Genomic DNA, 18,245 nt, shown 5'->3' on the forward strand with positions numbered 1-18,245 from the left:
CTTTTATTGCCGCAGAACATCGAATGGCTTCTACCGCTCCTTTTGTTGAAAAGTAATGTTGTTTGTTTTCATCAGTAGGATACTCATCAAATACACCATATCGAAGGTGTCCCCACTCATGAACCATGGTCTGAAAATAAAATACCCAAATATTTTATTCACTTTTTCCATTCCGCTATCGAAAACATAAACATCCTGGAATGTTCTGTGGACTGTCCAGTCTCCCCGATTTAACCACGCGTGTGGTTATTCAAGCTAAGGGAAAACAACAAACCTTTCCACCGGGTCCATAATTATTTTGTCACATTGGGATCCAATATATAATTGGGAGTCAGGTGCATGTATCTTCCCATTTGACCGCAACAAGGTTAAGACGTATGGAGTGTCTGCTAAGCCTTGTATCCTAGTGTGATCGATGATGATATGACTCCTGTCATAACTCTCTGTCGTTGCCCTTGTAGATGTCACAGAGTCCGACCAGTGGCTGGGAACTGTGATGGTAATTTGTCGAAAATACGCGCGTTTCCTGAAGAGAAGTAAAATGTCGATGGATTATGTTCAGAAGAAAATGAAGGAATAGACCGTGGTACCTTGCAAAGTGCCATGCTGTGGTGATGTAAGAGAAGTGTACACATTGCATAAATAGCTTACAATGTAACAAAGCATTGTGTTATTTGAATGACTTTTTGATTTCCCGTTACAGTTGGTTGAATCAATATTCACAACCTAAGACGTATGTATATTGCTCCTCCCGTCCTAACCTCTTACAGGTATACAGTCACCAGTAATCTAAACATGCCCATATATGGTCAAAGGGGCGTTCCTTGGTATTCAAAATGCCCATGTGGGGGCGCTGTTTTTAAAAGCGCCACCCGCTTAAAATCTGTGATTGGTTAGATTTTCTCTTTCCATGATAACTGTAACAAAATGGAAGAAGTGACATTATACCCTTAACAACCTAAAAATTGCATATATGTACGTCATTGCAAAATACCGTTGTATTATCATTACAAGAAAGTGTCCTAGGTACATTACAAGACGGCTCTGAACTTTTGAAAATAAATCGTTCGTTGTCTGTTCTGATGTATGAAGAAATTTGCTACAATGTAGCTTCCCGGTAGCAATATTGAATACATCCATTCCATTGTTATGTTATGTTATGCCTCATTCTGATTTCCAGAGTAATGTGATTTTATTGACACACCTTCTGTTAGAAAAACACTTCAAAATGTCAAAGACATATAAACTGAAACTCTGAATTCACCTTGAACTTTGACATACACCATGGGCATTGCCAAACTCTAATCTCCTTTTCAGTAATCAGTGACACTGGAGTTTTGCAAATAACACCAACTTTTCAATTTAGATTATGCAGCTCCTATTTCGTAGAGTTATTTATGTTTGTTTAAAAACAAAAGTCGTCTAAAATATGGGTCAACAGGATTATATTTGTATTCTTTAGCCTACAGTAGATGTATAATTGGAGCATTAGTACGGCACATTTGTCTGAGTGTTTTGATCAAATTAAAACAGAGATTACACAGTGAAAAGTAAATGGTTGAAAGCTAAAACAGATGAGTATCGTATGCATAAAATTACAAGTATAATTGACTTTAGTAGAAGTTCGTTTACCTTTCTGGATAAAATGGCAGCTTATGAACAGCAGAAACATGGCACATTGGCAGTTGCGACGTACATCTTTTAGACAAACCCTGCAGTGAGTGTTAAGCTAAGCATTACCGTGATTTTTTACACAAAATACGGCTTCTTGTCCCTATCGGTTTATGAATCAGAGGTGCTGTAATGTGACCTTGAACTTACCTTGTCGCTTTGTACAGCTCTGCAGAACCATCGGTGAAGATATCTTTAATTTCATCAATGAGTTTACTGTTTTCTTGAACTCTGTCATCTATACCGATGATTATTCCGATGTAACCATTGTTCTCTAGCTCAAGTTCGTCGGCGGTCCGGAAGCAGTGCCGACCACATCCGTCTACGCAGTGCAGCAGCAGCACCATCATCACGACCAGTGGGAACACCATTCTGACCCTGCGCCTTATTCCGACCCGAATAAAACGACAAAATGTACAGCTAAAAACGGGAACCCTAAATCAATGAAAGCAATGAAAAAATTGATCCGTGTCAAAGCACCGCCAATATTTCCGTTACTCTATGTGCCTTTTGCTTCAAAGGATATGACTCGGTTACAGAAGTGGTATATGACTTCATTTCCTTTTCGATAGTCCAAATTGTTCAAATGTATCTAAATACAATTTCTTCGTTAAAATCCCGTTTAGTGTGATCAATTGCGCCCAGTGGATAGGCAAAGTTGACTTGTGAGAGGCTCAGAGCATTAAGGGGGTGCTAAGAGGGGCTCTAAGACAAGGCGCTATGACGGATCTCTGACAGCTCCGAGAGCAGAGCTCCATCTTTCTTCTGAATGCTACCATGAATTCGAATCCGAAAATGACCAAGCTAAACACGAATTTCCCGGACTCTGCCCAGTTTTCCTGTCAGGGGTATCCCGGTACGGAATATTTCAAGACCGATTGTGATCAAGACGGACTGCACCAAGGCCACAATTCATTTATTATTTGTAAGAATAAAAGTTTTTTCACCAGAGATACCTCTATTTGACCCATTTAAAATATGGTTGCTGGTAAAAAAAAGGCGTTACATTGATTTGTACAGCCGTGAGGAAGACACGCTAAGAAATTAAAATCTCCCTCCTACAAACATTAAATGAAACACCTGATGACTTTCAATTTTCAACCTACCAAATATCAAATTTTCATATGAATGAGGCGTACTATGCTTGCTTACGATGGTAAGAAAGAGTAACCATCGATAAAAGATACGCAACGCTCACATTGACAAGATAATTCATAAGTTCCATTGTGAGAACGTGACTGTCAAAAGAAGCGACACGGTTTTAGCGTCTGACTTCGTAGACGGTAATGAGTGTCGGCTACAAATCCTGTCACAAGCTGCCAGTTAAAACGCATCAACTGGAGTTGCTGACTTATCTACGCTTTTTATCCCCGTACCGGGCGTATCCCCATCGTTCCATCTAAGAGGACACGCAAACTGTCCCCGTGTACATTCTGGGTAACCGAGACTAACGTAGTGGCAAGTTGGTGTGGAAGCATAATCAACCATTGTCAAGAAGCGATGTTTTATTATGAAGTCCGTAAAAAGCTATGAGTGCCAAATGGATGTTTTGCGCTGGAATAAAACAAACATTGCAGCGATGTAAGAGAGCCGATACGAATCTTAGGTACTTTCTTGTAGAATTATCACGCGACTGAGCTAATATAGCTGAGCTAATATATCTGCTTTCGTGTCTTCCCACACAGGATTATACACAGAATTGACCCGGACATCTTTAACAGTATCAGATCACTTACATTTTCAGGTTTTGATTTGATATCAACCAGATGTGATGTTTTGTTCAAAAGATACTATGTAGGCCACGCTGTCATTTTCATTACAATAACATGACCTTTCACACCCTTTATTCCAAAAACAGTACTTGTTGTGGCGGAAATGCAGTTTTTCCTCGAAATGACGTGATTGTAGATTCCATTGACACGATCTTGTGAGTTGGTTTCGACAAAAAAGCAGGATGTAAAGTCCTCTCTTGGCAAATAGACTTAGTTGGATTTCCGGCACTATAGAAAAACAAAGGCTATACTTATTGGCCCCTTCATATTTCTTTTATAATTTCTTTTATAATTATTTTGTATGAACTTCCCTAACCTCAGTGACAGTTCTGGCGACTTGGTTTCACATCTTACTTTGTAAGAAGTCTGTGAACATGGTAAAACATGCAGCCTATCCTCTTTTCAAAGTGAAAAAGTGCCGTGTTCATACATGCAAGTCAGACCTCATATTTCCCCACTCCGCGTTATGCTGTACATGACGACAAGTCTACGAAGTGGGCCTAAAATCGCGTACTGTGTGTACACTCTAATTACAATGTACGGTTTTTTACTCCAATACATTAACCAATAGTAGGGTTAACCCTTTGAATGCTGTAATTTTTCCCACCAAAATTTTAGTGCAACATTTTACCAATTTTTTTAATTTTTCTGTAATGTTTTTGATAATTTTTAACCAAACGGATATCACATTTCATTGCCTACAGTTTATGATCAAAATTTTGACAAAAATTTCAAAAAAATTGACTGAGGTATATTTTTAAAGGTGACAAAAATTGACTTTGGCGCTCAAAGGGTTAAGCTACCCCTGGGAAAACAGGTTTTAATAAACTTGTCCTTGTTTTACTGGTGCCCCAATTTATACTCAATAGGGTTCTGCATATGCGGGTCAAACCACATTAAATATATCGTTAAGGTCCAGCTAAAGTCGTCAATGCACTCTCTCAAAGATCCGTCAGGAACATTGCTCACCTTGACTAAAAAGTCATATTGAGATATGGTAGCTAATCGGAGGTTCAACCTCCACGACCGAAGCATAAAATCTAGGTCTTTGCAACTCCCGGGCTCATGCAAAAGGGAGGCATCGTCTGATTGGTCAGCTCGCATCAAAGCTCTACTGCTATTGGCTACAAGTGACAGGACGCTTGTCGAAGATCAAATTATCTTGCTTGAATAGAACGGAACATTACATACACAACACCAGAACAGTGAAAGCGGACTGCACTTTTAGCTCATTGCGCGTGCGCACAGTCGATCGTTTATAGGCGCAGCCCGGAATTTGCGTTTCTAATGTTAAAATTACAATTAACGCTATAAAGAAATGTGTAGAGATGGGAAAGTGGCTGCTACCTGCAGGCATTTGATGGCCACTACAGCCGAATAATTACAACGTCAATTGCAAATGAAATAAGGACATTACAAATTGCTGAGAAATCTTACTTTCACTAGTGATCGGTAAACAAAGGTAAGTGCTTGCCCTGTACGGTAATACGGTTGTAGGGCTGACATCAGTGTGCGAAATTAACGTCGGTCCGACGGTCCAAGACCGACAGATTTCTCGTCGGGCCGAAAGTTTTTAGCAACATGTCGGTCCTTATGACCGACTGAAATTTGGAATAAATGATGAAAATTTCTCCGTCAAGACCTGTAACAGATGCTGATGATGACTGACTCTGAATCATGCGATTCAGACTTGAATGCCATTCATGCACCTATCAATGTTTTCCACCGTTGAAGTACGGGGCAACAGGGAATATTGATCGCACTTCGAGTTCTGGTAGTGGGGAATTCGATCTCTATGGTACGCCAGACGGGGAGGGGGTGAGGTTGACAATATTGCAAACTGACTCCATTTTCTTTGCTTTGATTTTTCATTGAAGCGTTCAAAACACCAACAGTTCATAGAAGAGTTTAGCAAACCTACTAAGAGAACAGTGCTGTTGACTAATCATATTTGGTTTTGAACATGGAGGTATTTTTACCTCTATGGTTTTGAACTACGCCCGATACAAGGACTAGATGTTACACGACAGCCCAATTGTGCTACTTGCAGTCGGCAATCAAATTCACGTTTCGCTGTGTTTGTTTGTGGACCGCTAGAACATCTTGCTTGCTCGTTGGTCTTTAACCAAAGTTCACAAGGCCGACTGTTACCACGATATATCGACGTAATAATAAGTATACATTTTATAAAACAGAGCGGCCTTATCATAACAGTTTTGTCGAGTTGCACGATCCGTCGTGTATACTCTCTGAGGCTTCAAATTGTTTCGATGTATATCGATACCGTTTTACGACAGGCATGCAAAACTCACCGTCATCCTGGGCTGTAGGCCTAAATGTCGAAAAAATACGTCTTTTAAGATTTTACGGTATCATTATCTGATCGTGTCGATAGTTTTCAGCAGTATCGAGTGTCTGTCAAACTTTTCAGAGTCATTTTGATAACTTTAAGCTTTCAAAGGGCGATGAGACCCAGCAATCGCTCAGGCAAAACTTTTCAATCAAAAAATATGCATTCATTTCCGCGAGTGGCGTTTGCCATTCATGTTGTCTGCAATTTCTATAATCGAGAAAAAGTTACGATACTTGTCCTTTTTAATTAAAAGTATAACTTCATCTGGTTCTTCATGAATGCAACATAGGCTACATTTAAACATATTTCTTTTTTTTTAAATGTTGAAAGTAATCCATACGTCATATCAAAATACATACCAAGTATTTTCTCCCTTTTGTTTAAAAAGACGTAGTAATCAATGTTTGCATAAAAAATTATTCATACACCTATGACTGTTTTCAAGGTACTAAGTTATTCACTCACTCTTCTACCACTCGCGTTGGCTAATTTCAGAAGTGATTTTCAGCTTGCCAACCATTTTCAAATCACAATATCACATGCCCTGGTGTAGTGTACATTTTTACTCAGCAATGTAGAGAACACCATTCCCCGTAGAAAGTCATGAAAGACAAATTTTCTCGCTTTCATCAGCCACATGTAGCCAGTGCATGAGCCAGTATTCCCTGGCCCCTGGGTGTTTGACATCATTTTATAGTCCGAGAGTGGGGGATTTGACATGGCTAGAAAAAAATGTCAAATTTTCCTGTTAGTCCCATAGTCCTTTCCCCCGTGGCGGAAAACATTGATAAATGTGTGCGCGAGGAAGATGAGGGCTGTGATCTTTTTCAGATTCCAGATCATGTAGATAAATGATTCATGATCATTCACCGACACTATTCTGCATCTATGTGAACAATAGTCCTTTTGAGTGAATACTTACTGACTCTATTGATAAAAGGACATGAAAAATTAAATATTACAACATTCAAAAGCATAATATTGGCGCAGAAGTTTACTTTAATGGTCGTTAACAACTGCATTTATTGAGGACCGGCAGTTTTCTGTAAGGACCTGAAGCTTTGGCTTGGTGCAGGTCCTTATGACCTGAAGCTATTTTCTCTTAATTTCGCACACTGGCTGACATACGCCTTGATAATCGGCATCATAATTCGTATGGAAAAGGGGCGCATTGGAGAGAGAGAGAGAGAGAGAGAGAGAGAGAGAGAGAGAGAGAGAGAGAGAGAGAAGAGAGAGAGAGAGAGAGACGTGGGGGATAGGCACAGAGACAAAACTTACCTGCACATGTAGCTGTTGCTGGTAGGTCGCGCAACTACAAGTGAAGTGGTTAGATGATCAGTCTTAAGCTTTATTGTACAGGGGCGCCCTCATCGAAGAGATTGATGGGCCTCCGTTTCAAATCACCGAGCGCGATCGAATCGAATGAATTTAGGAAGAAATTGGTTCCCGAAATGAAAGTACAAGGTGTGAAACTGGCTACGTAAGCAGTGTTGTCATATTTTACCAAAGAGCAAACTTTTCTCTCGTGGCTGAAGCTCCGAAACAAAACGCAATTCCCACAAAATGTTTTATGTGGATTCAGTTGGCCATTGTCTTTCTGACCTTTCTTTTTATACCAGTCACATACCAGTCATATCAGAAACAAATATTTTTATGTTACAATGTCATGCCGTTTTGCGATATAGGAGCATATCCGTTTGTAATTATGTGTTAAGGAAGTTCGCGCCTTGAAAATGAAAGAATTCAACTTTTGCTCAATCTTTTCGGTAGGAAAGTTCAAGTTTAACCATCCTCTTTCAAAAATCAAGAATGAAAATCGGGGTAAGGCCAAAAAAGATAGTTTCTGGTAACCGCGCGCGTCATTTCAGAACCTGCGCGTCATGTCTTTTTTTGGGGGGAGGGGTCACATACTCATCAGTACAGCTATCCTTGATATCCCTGTTTGCATGTCCAAAAAATGCTAAAAAGAAGACGAAGTGTTATGCAGCCAGTGCTAACAGACAATAACAGTTGCATCAATAGTGCCAAACCACTATTGTAATGAATAAAAATAAAAACAGAAAGAAAAAAAGAAAACCGCGTCGCCGCATCACTTTGCTGAATGCCAAGGACCAGAAGGTTTTTTTTGCCTAACCGTGCAAATTTTGGTATTACAGAAACAAATCACCCAATATTTGTCGAAATTTGAAATTCAAAATCTCTATTGAGGAGAAAATGTAATTTCCGATTTTCACAAAACTAACCCGATAAAATCTGTACTTACTTCATAAGCTTCGAAATGAGCCCTCACAACTGGTAGACCAAAAGAATAATAAGAAATGAGAGAGTCTGAATATCTGTCTCCGGGGCGCGTTGGCGTCACACTGGTGTAAATCGTTTTGTACAGAGAATCATCAAACTTGATTTCGCTACTGCTCAGCACTAAGTCTTGAATACAGAGAAGTGTAGCGATTAATGTCCGGAAGTACGTCCGTCAATAAACCTGTACAGATATACCACACTCCATTTAAACGAAGTGAAACTTAGATTTCACGAAAGGCTATCTTTGCACTACAGATTTCGAAACAGTAAAAGTTCAGGAAGAAGAACAATTTCTTGCAAACAATGCATGACAATACTGTACACGTGAACAGTATTGCCATGCGTCACAGCAAACTAGGTCAAATCAGCGTTTGGAGTAGTAAAGGGAGTGTTTATACAATCATGTGTGGGCTTCTTCAATATTTACCAATAAAATTTGCACTTTTAACAATACTATCTACTTCTGAAATAAAATCTATTTCTTAGTACGCCTATTGCAATCAATCAAAGGAAACGGAAGTATCACATTTACAGATTGATTTTTTTTCAAATGTAAACATTCACCGTATACACCGTTGTTGGAATGATCAAATCAACCAATTTGTTTCCGAAGACATTTTGAAAATAATCTAGGTAGAACATGTCTTGGAAACAACGATATTGGGACTCTCAAACTTATAAAATGAATTTGGCCCGGCGCTCGCGGTGCTCATTTTGAAGTTTGTGGAGTAAATAAAGTTATCACCGGCTTATTTTTGTAAAAATTTAAATGTTACGATAGAGTTCACACGGACATGATGGCCATTTTGAATTTCAAGAATCTGTAAATATTGAATAATTGGTTTCTCCAAGAACAAATTTTGCACGTTGACCCGTGAATTTTATCCTGATTTCCAAAGGGACTAGTTTAAAGTGTTCTTACGGAAAGCTTCAGCAAAGATTTAAGTCTGTCTATTTCTAGGCGCGTACTGTCTTAATGCAAATGCAAGCTACGTGCACATTTACTGGTTGAGTTTACCATTTACTTAAATTTGGGTTCTCCTGGAAAATGGCCTGTGATTCAAGGAGATCAGGTCACCATCTGGACTGAAGACGCATAAATCACTTGCAACTTGAGAGGCGCATTTTACACTTGAATATATGTCCGGTTATGTATCCGTTCCGTAGTGCGTAGGAGTGTTCACAAAAGTTGGCAAACAAGAGAGTCAAGCAAAGGATAGATTACAAAATACACCGGTGCAGTCACCCTGACTATTACCCGGTGGCACAGCGCTAGGATCAACCAACCCATCAACCATAAAGAGCTCCGCTTGACTTTCAGCTTTGAACCAATCAGGCTGCCGTAGCGGCCAAGGGGTTTTATCTGAGATGTCCCCAACCGGCACAGCTTCAAAGTTTCATTTAAGTCTACTTGAAGTGGTGGCTCAAAAACTCAAAACAAGACCCAAAAATTTGATTTCTCTACTATCGATAAGCCCTGTCTGAAGGATTTCAAACTAGGGACTTCGCAACTTCAGCCGGCAAAGTATTCCAGAGAAAAACAGTATTTGGGAAAAATTATAAGTATCACTTGCAACCTTAAATTGCCGGAGCTTTGTAACGGTGCTTGGGTGGCGTACGGCTCGGTGCTAATGAGAGATAGTCCGAAGCTGGAATGTCAACAAGATTATTGATTATCTTATTATCCAAGTAGGAAATTCGACTTGTGTCCTTTATAATCAACCTAAGTTCCGATCCGATCCGATCCGAAAACTTTCACATAAATTACCATTGTAGATGTATATCAAAACGACAGTTTCTCTGATTGGCCGTATAGAGGGAACGTGGTCGTATTATAGTTTGGGGCGAAACTTCAGTGGGGTTCAATTCGGTGCCACTACTCTGTGTGTGAGACAGTCTTAGCTTCAGCAAACATCTTCTAGTTATAACTTTCACCTGTATCATAAAAACAGCTACGTTGTAGATCAAGTGCAATCAACTGTTCAGCTATCCATCCAGACAGAGTTGCCCAATGCTGGTACTGTAACCACGTGAAAGCGGGACCGTGCTGTAATCAATAAGTCGGTGACTTTGAAATGTGTTGTGATACCAAAGCTAATCGTTTACATTGTGCATACAGAGTGTTACACCCATGGTCTCACACACAGAAGTGGCACCGAATTGAAACCATGTATATCACTTTCAGCTATTAAGGAGCCGTCGTTATTTACTGTCAGAGGGTCGTTTGAATTTCATCACAAATTCCGAAAGTTCGAGTAACCCACCCCGCCCCCGCCAACCATGATGAATTTAAGTAACACCCTCTCTGACTCTGAATTTTGACTGACACCCTACTTAGAAAGTTAAATACAATACACGTATTTGTAAAATTTTAAAAATACAGCAATAGTAAAGACCTTTCAAATCCTGATGTACCCTGCTTCATCATAATCGGTTATCTCATGACAGTTGAAAAGGAGAAACCAACGAAATAAAATTCAAAGTCACAAAAAGTAGAGATATAAAGCCCACGCTATAACCAGTATCTAACCAAATAGTATATTGTTTAATTTTTGATGGGTATCATGGACAGGGTTTTCACTAGGATATCTGACTGGGCAGAATTTGAAAGTACAGGGGGGAGAACACACGAGAGGCTGAGGGGGAAAGCGTCAGAGATAATCATAATCATAATCTTTATTTCTTATATAGCGCATTACATATTTAAATATCTCAATGCGCTTTACATTAAAAACAAAGAAAAAAGTGACAAATAAAAACAGTAAATTTAAATGTTCAATAAAAGTAACAGCTGGTAAAACTAAAACTAAAGAAATGGTTAAAAAGATCAACAAATAAAACTCAGGTATAAAATTACTTAAAAGGGTATAAAACTCATGTATAAAATGACTTAAACAGGTAAGTTTTTAACCCGACTTTAAAATTATCGAGTGACTGAGATGCACGAAGGTGCGACGGCAAAGAATTCCACAGACGAGGCGCACATATTGAAAACGCCCTATCACCATAGTAAGCTGTGCGGCCGATGGGTTGGTGTAACTTAATTTCCCCATTTGAAAATGAACGCAATGTATGACTAGTACTACGTCTAATCAAAAGCTCATGAAGGTAAGATGGTACATGACTACAGAGAACTTTGAAAGTAATACAAAGAATTTTAAATTGGATACGTTGTTCAACAGGGAGCCAATGAAGGTCACGAAGAATGGGAGTAATGTGATCACATTTTCTCTTCTTGGTAACAAGTCGAGCTGCCGAATTTTGAATTGTTTGCAGTTTGCGTATTTCAAATGAAGGGAGGCCAAAAAGTAAACTGTTGCAATAATCCAGGCGAGATGTGATAAAAGCATGAATGAGTTTCTCAGTTGAAGGCTGATCGAGTATATTACGGATTTTACCAATCTTCCAAAGAGCATGAGAGGCCGATTTACACACATTGACAACATGTGCAGACATACTGCCACTAGAATCCATCGTGACACCAAGATTGCGAACAGTGTCAGATGGGTGAACACTGACATCACCTATTCTAATATCACAACGAGGAACCGGACCTACACCTGTAAATTTAGAAGAAAAATGAATGACCTCGGTTTTACCATCATTTAGAGCGAGCATATTGTCTCGCATCCATCCCTGATTTCATTAACACATAGCTCAATTGAAGTTGAGAGGTGGTTACCCCTATCTTGCATGGAAAATTTTGAGATATTGATGTGTGCAATAGTGCAGTCTGGTGCAATCTGAGAGGTCTTTTTAATTTGCTTTTTACTACTAAAACTGTTCGAACACCCCAAGCGGGAGAACACGAGAGGGAGGGACCCCTCTCACATTGAAAATTTTGAGAAATTGATGAGTTTTAGGTGCGTGACGGTGATCAAACAGCGACCACTGTGTCTCTATAATCGCCTTTGATATTTTCGTGCCTTCCAGGATATCTAATCCGGAAGTCAGCAGGTTTTGAATCTTACCAGTGCACATTGCAAATCCAATTTAACTTCACATGCCTTCCACGCACCAATTTTAAACAACAATCAGTAAATCGTCATTTTTTCGATCTCGAAAGGATATCAGTCGAAAAGATACTTCACTTAAAGGGCCATTATTTGTAACTTTTGACCATTTTTTACCTCGGAAAATTCCAAGTTGGAGGCTCATATTTGTTGCAAAATGTTGTTTTACGAAGAAACAAACATGATTAGTGATGTTACAGCCACATAAAACTGCTAATTTTTGTTCAAACGTATTGCCCTTCCGAGCTCGTTTGTTGACGTCTGGCGTGCTCAGCGTGCTGGTGGGGAGAACGCAGATATGGTGACGCCGCGATCACGCCAGATGTACAAGTTCACGTTTATTGTCGGATCAAAACAACATTGCGTCGTGGATTGCCAGACATCTGGCTACGCAACGTGCTCGGACAATGGACTACGACGTAAGTACCGGGCATAAGTAATGAATATTTATTTTGAAATTGCTGTAATAACTCGCGCAGGTGCAGAAGAATGCCTACGTTGCAATTCGCGTGTCAACAGTTTGTATTTCTGTCCGGACAAAAATTGAAATTTTCGTTGTAAAATCACATGTTATTTAGTTGTAGGGCACGTAATGTTTCCGAATAATATGCGATTCTCTGTTATTTGACAGGCTATTCAACATGAGCCAGTGATCATTTCAATCAAAACTAACGGAAAAATCGCCAGAAGATACAGCTAATGGAACTTTAATATTGTTGCAATAAAAATGATATGTACGCGCTAGATTTCTGCGTGAATGCATATTTCCACCAATAACAACTTGTTAGTTAGAGTTTCTGATATTTGTATTAAAATATTGGTGAAAGTTCTTTAAAAAATGTATCAGTATTAAGGAATGTGTGTTGTGTATTTTTTCATAGCTATATTAAAAAGTGGTAACAAAATGTGCCGAATTTCACTGTGATACTTGCGTTTGATACCAGAAAGGCTGACCCCCTATGATCTTTCCATACGGCATGACTTGACTAGCCATCAGAAAGCCTATCAGATGTCATCCTCAGTCATGTTTGGAAAAGCTTGTGACCTTTTCAAAGGTTAAAAGTCTGTAAGTCAACAGCATATAAATCAACAAGAGCAATGACGTCATGTTACTTTCGATAGCAATTTTTATCTTTATAAAAAGAACCAGATGCGAATTTAATGTGCTTTTGAGATAGCCGCCTGAAGTGGAAACTTTGTACTTTCAAGTCTGTATGCAAATAGCATCGTCGATTTTAAGCGGTTATGAGCGCGAACGGGTTAGGGAACAACTAGTTCAGTACATAGGCCTATGCCCATAAGTATGTTTGCGCATGTCAAAACCTAGACAATAGTGCCCTTCGGTCATTGGTCAATGCAGCAATCAATTGAATTTAATTGGTTCAGATAAAGGCCATTAAGATCCTAAGTGTATGTATAAATACGACAGGCGAATCTCCCAGGTATGCTCAGATTGAATCTAAATTCAAGCACTGATCAAAATGTCTGGACGTGGTAAAGGAGGCAAAGCAAAGGGTAAGGCCAAGAGCCGATCCAGCCGTGCTGGTCTGCAGTTCCCCGTTGGTCGTGTGCACCGTTTCTTGCGCAAGGGCAACTACGCCCAGCGTGTCGGTGCTGGTGCTCCAGTCTACTTGGCTGCAGTGCTCGAGTACTTGGCCGCTGAAATCCTCGAGTTGGCTGGCAACGCTGCCCGTGACAACAAGAAGACCAGAATCATCCCCCGTCACTTGCAGTTGGCTGTCCGTAATGACGAAGAATTGAACAAACTTCTCGGTGGTGTCACCATCGCCCAGGGTGGTGTATTGCCAAACATCCAGGCAGTACTCTTGCCCAAGAAGACCCAAGCCAAATCCAAGTAAATCGTATGCCTAGCATACACATACCAAACGGCCCTTTTCAGGGCCACCACATCCTCAAAAAAGAGAACTACCGTAATAAGTCTCTTACTATTATATTGTTATATAATGATAACCACTTCCCGAGAAAAACACAGAACACTAAGATGTTACAATTGCATAAAATACACTTGAATAATAGAAAGTGAATCACGAGGGAATATACTAGAAATGACCACTTAAAAATTGGTAGTTTCTTGAAAGAAGTCCATGAATATAAGCAATTACCATAAGCACAATGTCATTTTAAAGATATGAAAGACGCTCATTGTGCAAAGAGACGCCATACGAGTACATGAGAGCTCCAGAGATTGCGGTGTTTTGGTTTTTTGGGGGTTTTTTTATGAAAATTTATGAAATGGGAATGCTCTACAGGAGATTATTTTATCGATGAATAATGATTCCTTATTTTTCAAACCGATGAGTTTTCGGGACAATTTTAGTGGGTAATTGTGGCTGGCCAGTGAGAACGTCGATCCAGGGGACGCCTATAGGGATTTGAATTCCACTGTCAATCAAACCTTCTGCAAAGTAAGACACGAGTCGGCTTGATGCGTACCTAATGTCGATTAGCATTCGCCTTGTCTACTAACAGTGACTAAAATAGATAAAATATGTGTCAAGATTTCCAGTGTCGAAAAACGTGCGCAATAGTTCACAGTTCTCCAACTTTTGTACCTACCCGTCACATTCTTGGGATAAAAAACGTGATCAGACTACATTCAAGTCGATTACATCATGGATGTAAAAAATTTTTTTACATCCATGATTACATCTTGGTGACCGTGAAGAAGAAAATGTATTTATCGGGTACTCTCTTTTTGGAAATCTTGGTGGCCCTGAAAAAGGCCGTTTGGTTTGGTTTTGTGGCTTTTACCCTACACCAAACGAGTCGGACAGGCGCATTGTCATTGCCACATTAATGATGCTAAACTCAGAATGACAATAAAGAAATGTTCAATACCCCGACACAGGTGTGAAGCGGTACGGTATCCGTGTATAGTTTCCCATGGAGTGTGGTTTGTACCTCCATGAGTCTCCTAATAAACCAAATGTTTATTTGACTTCCTCTGTTTTGTTCCTTCGTCACTCCTGGTGTACTACTGTCTCTATATCGGTCAAAGTTCACTATGTCTGAGAAATTTACGAGATTTCCTGTCCCAGTTTGGGAAATGCATCTGATTTTGGTACTTTTTTTGTTCCAATCCAAACGAAGTCTCGCAACTCAAATTGGCAAATAATGTAATACACGATAATCTGGGCTCGTTGTCTGACTTCCGACCGTCATCTTGGCCTCATAAAAGTTTTACGTTGGCTGGCTGAGTACGTCGGGATCACGGTTCAAGCTTCACAAAAATTTTCGTTTTATCTTATTTATTCATCGATGTTTCGAAATCTAATAAGACATGTACTTCCAAGAATTTAAGACATTCGAGCGATGCAGATCGTGTATAGTAATCTTGTTGGTCGCAGACAATGTCCGCATCCGTCGCCAATCGACACACTGCTGCAATCGGTGAAATCTGTTTTCACCACGTACGGTGAAAACACCTCATGCAAAATGTACGTATTCCAAGGCGCCCATCGACGTTCGACATGAATAGTTTATGTTTGTAAATCTACTAATATAGCAGCGTTTGGCGGTAAACAATGAAAACGATACTATGTTGAGAGGGTGGAGTACCCGCTAATGCGCGAACCCGGGAACGTCGGGAACGGCGGCTTTCAACGCTTTTATTTCTAAGTATTGAAGCCTGAAACGACAGGCCAAGATTTCACATACAAATTAAAGTACACGTGTAGAGTATTTGGGCATTATACATATCAAAACAGATGAAATTGAATGAATAAACTTCAACACACCGCCGCGTTCGTGGTTTAAACGCGTTTGCCAGCAAGTAACTGCTGTCGAGAAAAAGGCGAGCGACGGGGACCAGTCTACATCACGGTCCTTGCGGAGGGACCGTGTCTACATGCTCATCACTCAAATTACGCGATCATTTGAGGCAAATTTAAATATTATAAGGCTTAGCATGTCAAATTTCTCGAGGCTCAGTAATTAGCCATCGTAAGTACGTCGAGGGTTGACGCTAAATTTACATAACGTCCTAATTTATGCATCGCAAAGGCATTATTTTTGTTGAAAATAGAATACCTTGTTACTTCGAACAACCGTAGCTGTAAGTCCTCACGAACCAAATAGCCCTACCTTGTTTCAAAAAGGCTTCATTTCGGCCCAATTTATAAGAATGACAAGGGGGAGCAAGGCAGCCGAAATCAAGTATTTCCCCAGTTGTATTATAACTCTACCCAGTGCGATTTTTTCGGTTAATTTTATGAGCAAGAAATGATGTATGTTGAAAAATCTCGGGCTACATGTGTATTCCGATACCTGTGACAGTTCAGCCCTATCTCATCGTCGAATTTATGATTAATTTTCTAATTAACAATCAAAGTTCTTCAGGGCACGGTCCCTCTGTGATAGAGGGACCGTGTTCAGGGGAGGTAGCAAAAACCAATATATACCGCCCTTGTCTTAAGGTAGCGGTAAAGGCTAGAGCGTCAGTTTAAACTTCAATAAAACTATTAAAACATGAAAGAAGTCAACATTCTCTGTGGAATAAAAAAAAACTAGACATTTGGGGTCATAAGCATTGCAGAGTTATAGCCCATTGAAACTTCTGAAAAACTGACCAAATAAGAGGAAGTTGGGGAGTCCTTAGTGTATTAACTATGGTAGAGGTCCCTAGCTTTTAAAAAAATGTTTGAAAAGGGAAAGTCATTTTTTACTGTTTTTTAGGAAAGTTTGACAAGGCAGTGCTTGCATTCAGAATGCGTGACTACTATTATAAATGCATTTTTAGATTCTTTGAGTGTCAAAGAGGTGTCAAAAGTGAGATTAACCAAAAAGACTGCTCTGTGACTTCAAAAGAGGGGTGCAAATATGGCTTGTTTTCAACAATTTTGACAGAATAACAGTTTTCCTACATAATTTTATACCAATTAAATCCAACCTTTGAAATGAGATATGGACATGGAATTTTTACAGCCTATTAACAAGGTTACAGATAAGATTTGTACGGCACAATTTTCCTGTATTTGAAGTACTTTTTGAAAAATCACATTTTGAAATTTGAAAGAATTTTAATAATTTTTTGATATGTAAACCCATGTAAAATCATAAAAACAAATTTTATTTACAAATCCTGCCGTACAAATCTTACAATTAATAGTGTCAACATATTTATAACTAATTTGGTAATATTAATTTATTATTAAATTCAAAGATGTAAAAAAATATGAAAAAATTAAATTTAATATTGATTGGTGTCATATTTCAAAATCATGGCTACAAACATACAATTTTTATATTCTTTGGAGAAAGTATTAACTAAGGGAGTTATCCTTAAAATTTGAACTAAATATCTTGATTCTAACACTTGAACTTGCATTAACTCTGAGAAAAGAATTGGTGCAAAAATAGCCTTTACCGCTACCTTAAGTAAGTGCTGAATATTCATGAGAAGCTATAAGATGAAAAGAGCATGGTAACTATAACGTGTAAATTTCTTTCTTCTCTTGTGATGTAACGTGAACGTGTCAAAATTTACAGAATTGTTTTAAAGTTTGCATACCCAAGGATTTGGCTTGACACAACCAGGGGTACCTAAGAAAGTGTAGCTTTTGAATGAAAACGATAGCTTTGACACCGTGCAGGATAGCTTGGGTAGGGAAACGATAGTTGGTGGAATGAAATCCGTAAGTTTGGTCATCTAAAACGATAGCTTTGAACATATTTGATGTTGAGGGCATAAAACAAGATGGCTGACAGCACAAGCAGTGGTAGCGGCTGTAAATATTTTACCCGTTTTCTCAACAAAATCACCAAATCTGTTGTGTAAGATGCCGCGTTCAGTGAGGTTCAGGCTTGATTACACTTCTGTAAAGTTTCTGCGCCCATTTTACAAAACTTGCAGAGAAATCACCGTTCCCGTTTTCGAAGTGAACAGGCTATCAATACGTCCTATTCTAATACATGTACAGGGATTAGAATGCATATGATAGTGTAAAGACGTAGTCGTTAGTGTTGGCAATGTCTGTTTTCCCAAAGTTAAGACTTACCAAGATTTCAAAGTTAGCTTCAGATAAGATGAATAGTTATCTTCTCTACCTTCAATGTATGCACGAGCACTTTTTTATACACTAATCACATACACAAATGTTTACTTTTTTTTTCAAA

The 18,245-nt window shown here is 39.2% G+C and overlaps 2 protein-coding genes across 2 annotated transcripts; one reads left to right on the forward strand and one right to left on the reverse strand.

Annotated features, from left to right (window-relative positions):
* Positions 1-7,119, reverse strand: LOC139120563 (calcium-activated chloride channel regulator 1-like). The gene is made up of 4 exons (XM_070685050.1): positions 7,075-7,119; positions 1,822-2,106; positions 275-526; positions 1-130 (listed from the first exon to the last, which is right to left on the reverse strand). Exons 1-4 carry the CDS (start codon positions 7,080-7,082, stop codon positions 31-33), a joined length of 645 nt encoding a protein of 214 aa, XP_070541151.1. The 5' UTR covers positions 7,083-7,119; the 3' UTR covers positions 1-30.
* Positions 7,120-13,573: 6,454 nt separating this feature from the next.
* On the forward strand, positions 13,574-14,124 carry LOC139148406 (late histone H2A.3, gonadal). Its single transcript, XM_070719852.1, has one exon. It carries the CDS (start codon positions 13,592-13,594, stop codon positions 13,967-13,969), a length of 378 nt encoding a protein of 125 aa, XP_070575953.1. The 5' UTR covers positions 13,574-13,591; the 3' UTR covers positions 13,970-14,124.
* Positions 14,125-18,245: the final 4,121 nt, after the last annotated feature.

The sequence above is a fragment of the Ptychodera flava genome, chromosome 2 (genome assembly GCF_041260155.1).
Source record: "Ptychodera flava strain L36383 chromosome 2, AS_Pfla_20210202, whole genome shotgun sequence".
In the NCBI taxonomy this organism is placed as follows: domain Eukaryota; kingdom Metazoa; phylum Hemichordata; class Enteropneusta; family Ptychoderidae; genus Ptychodera; species Ptychodera flava.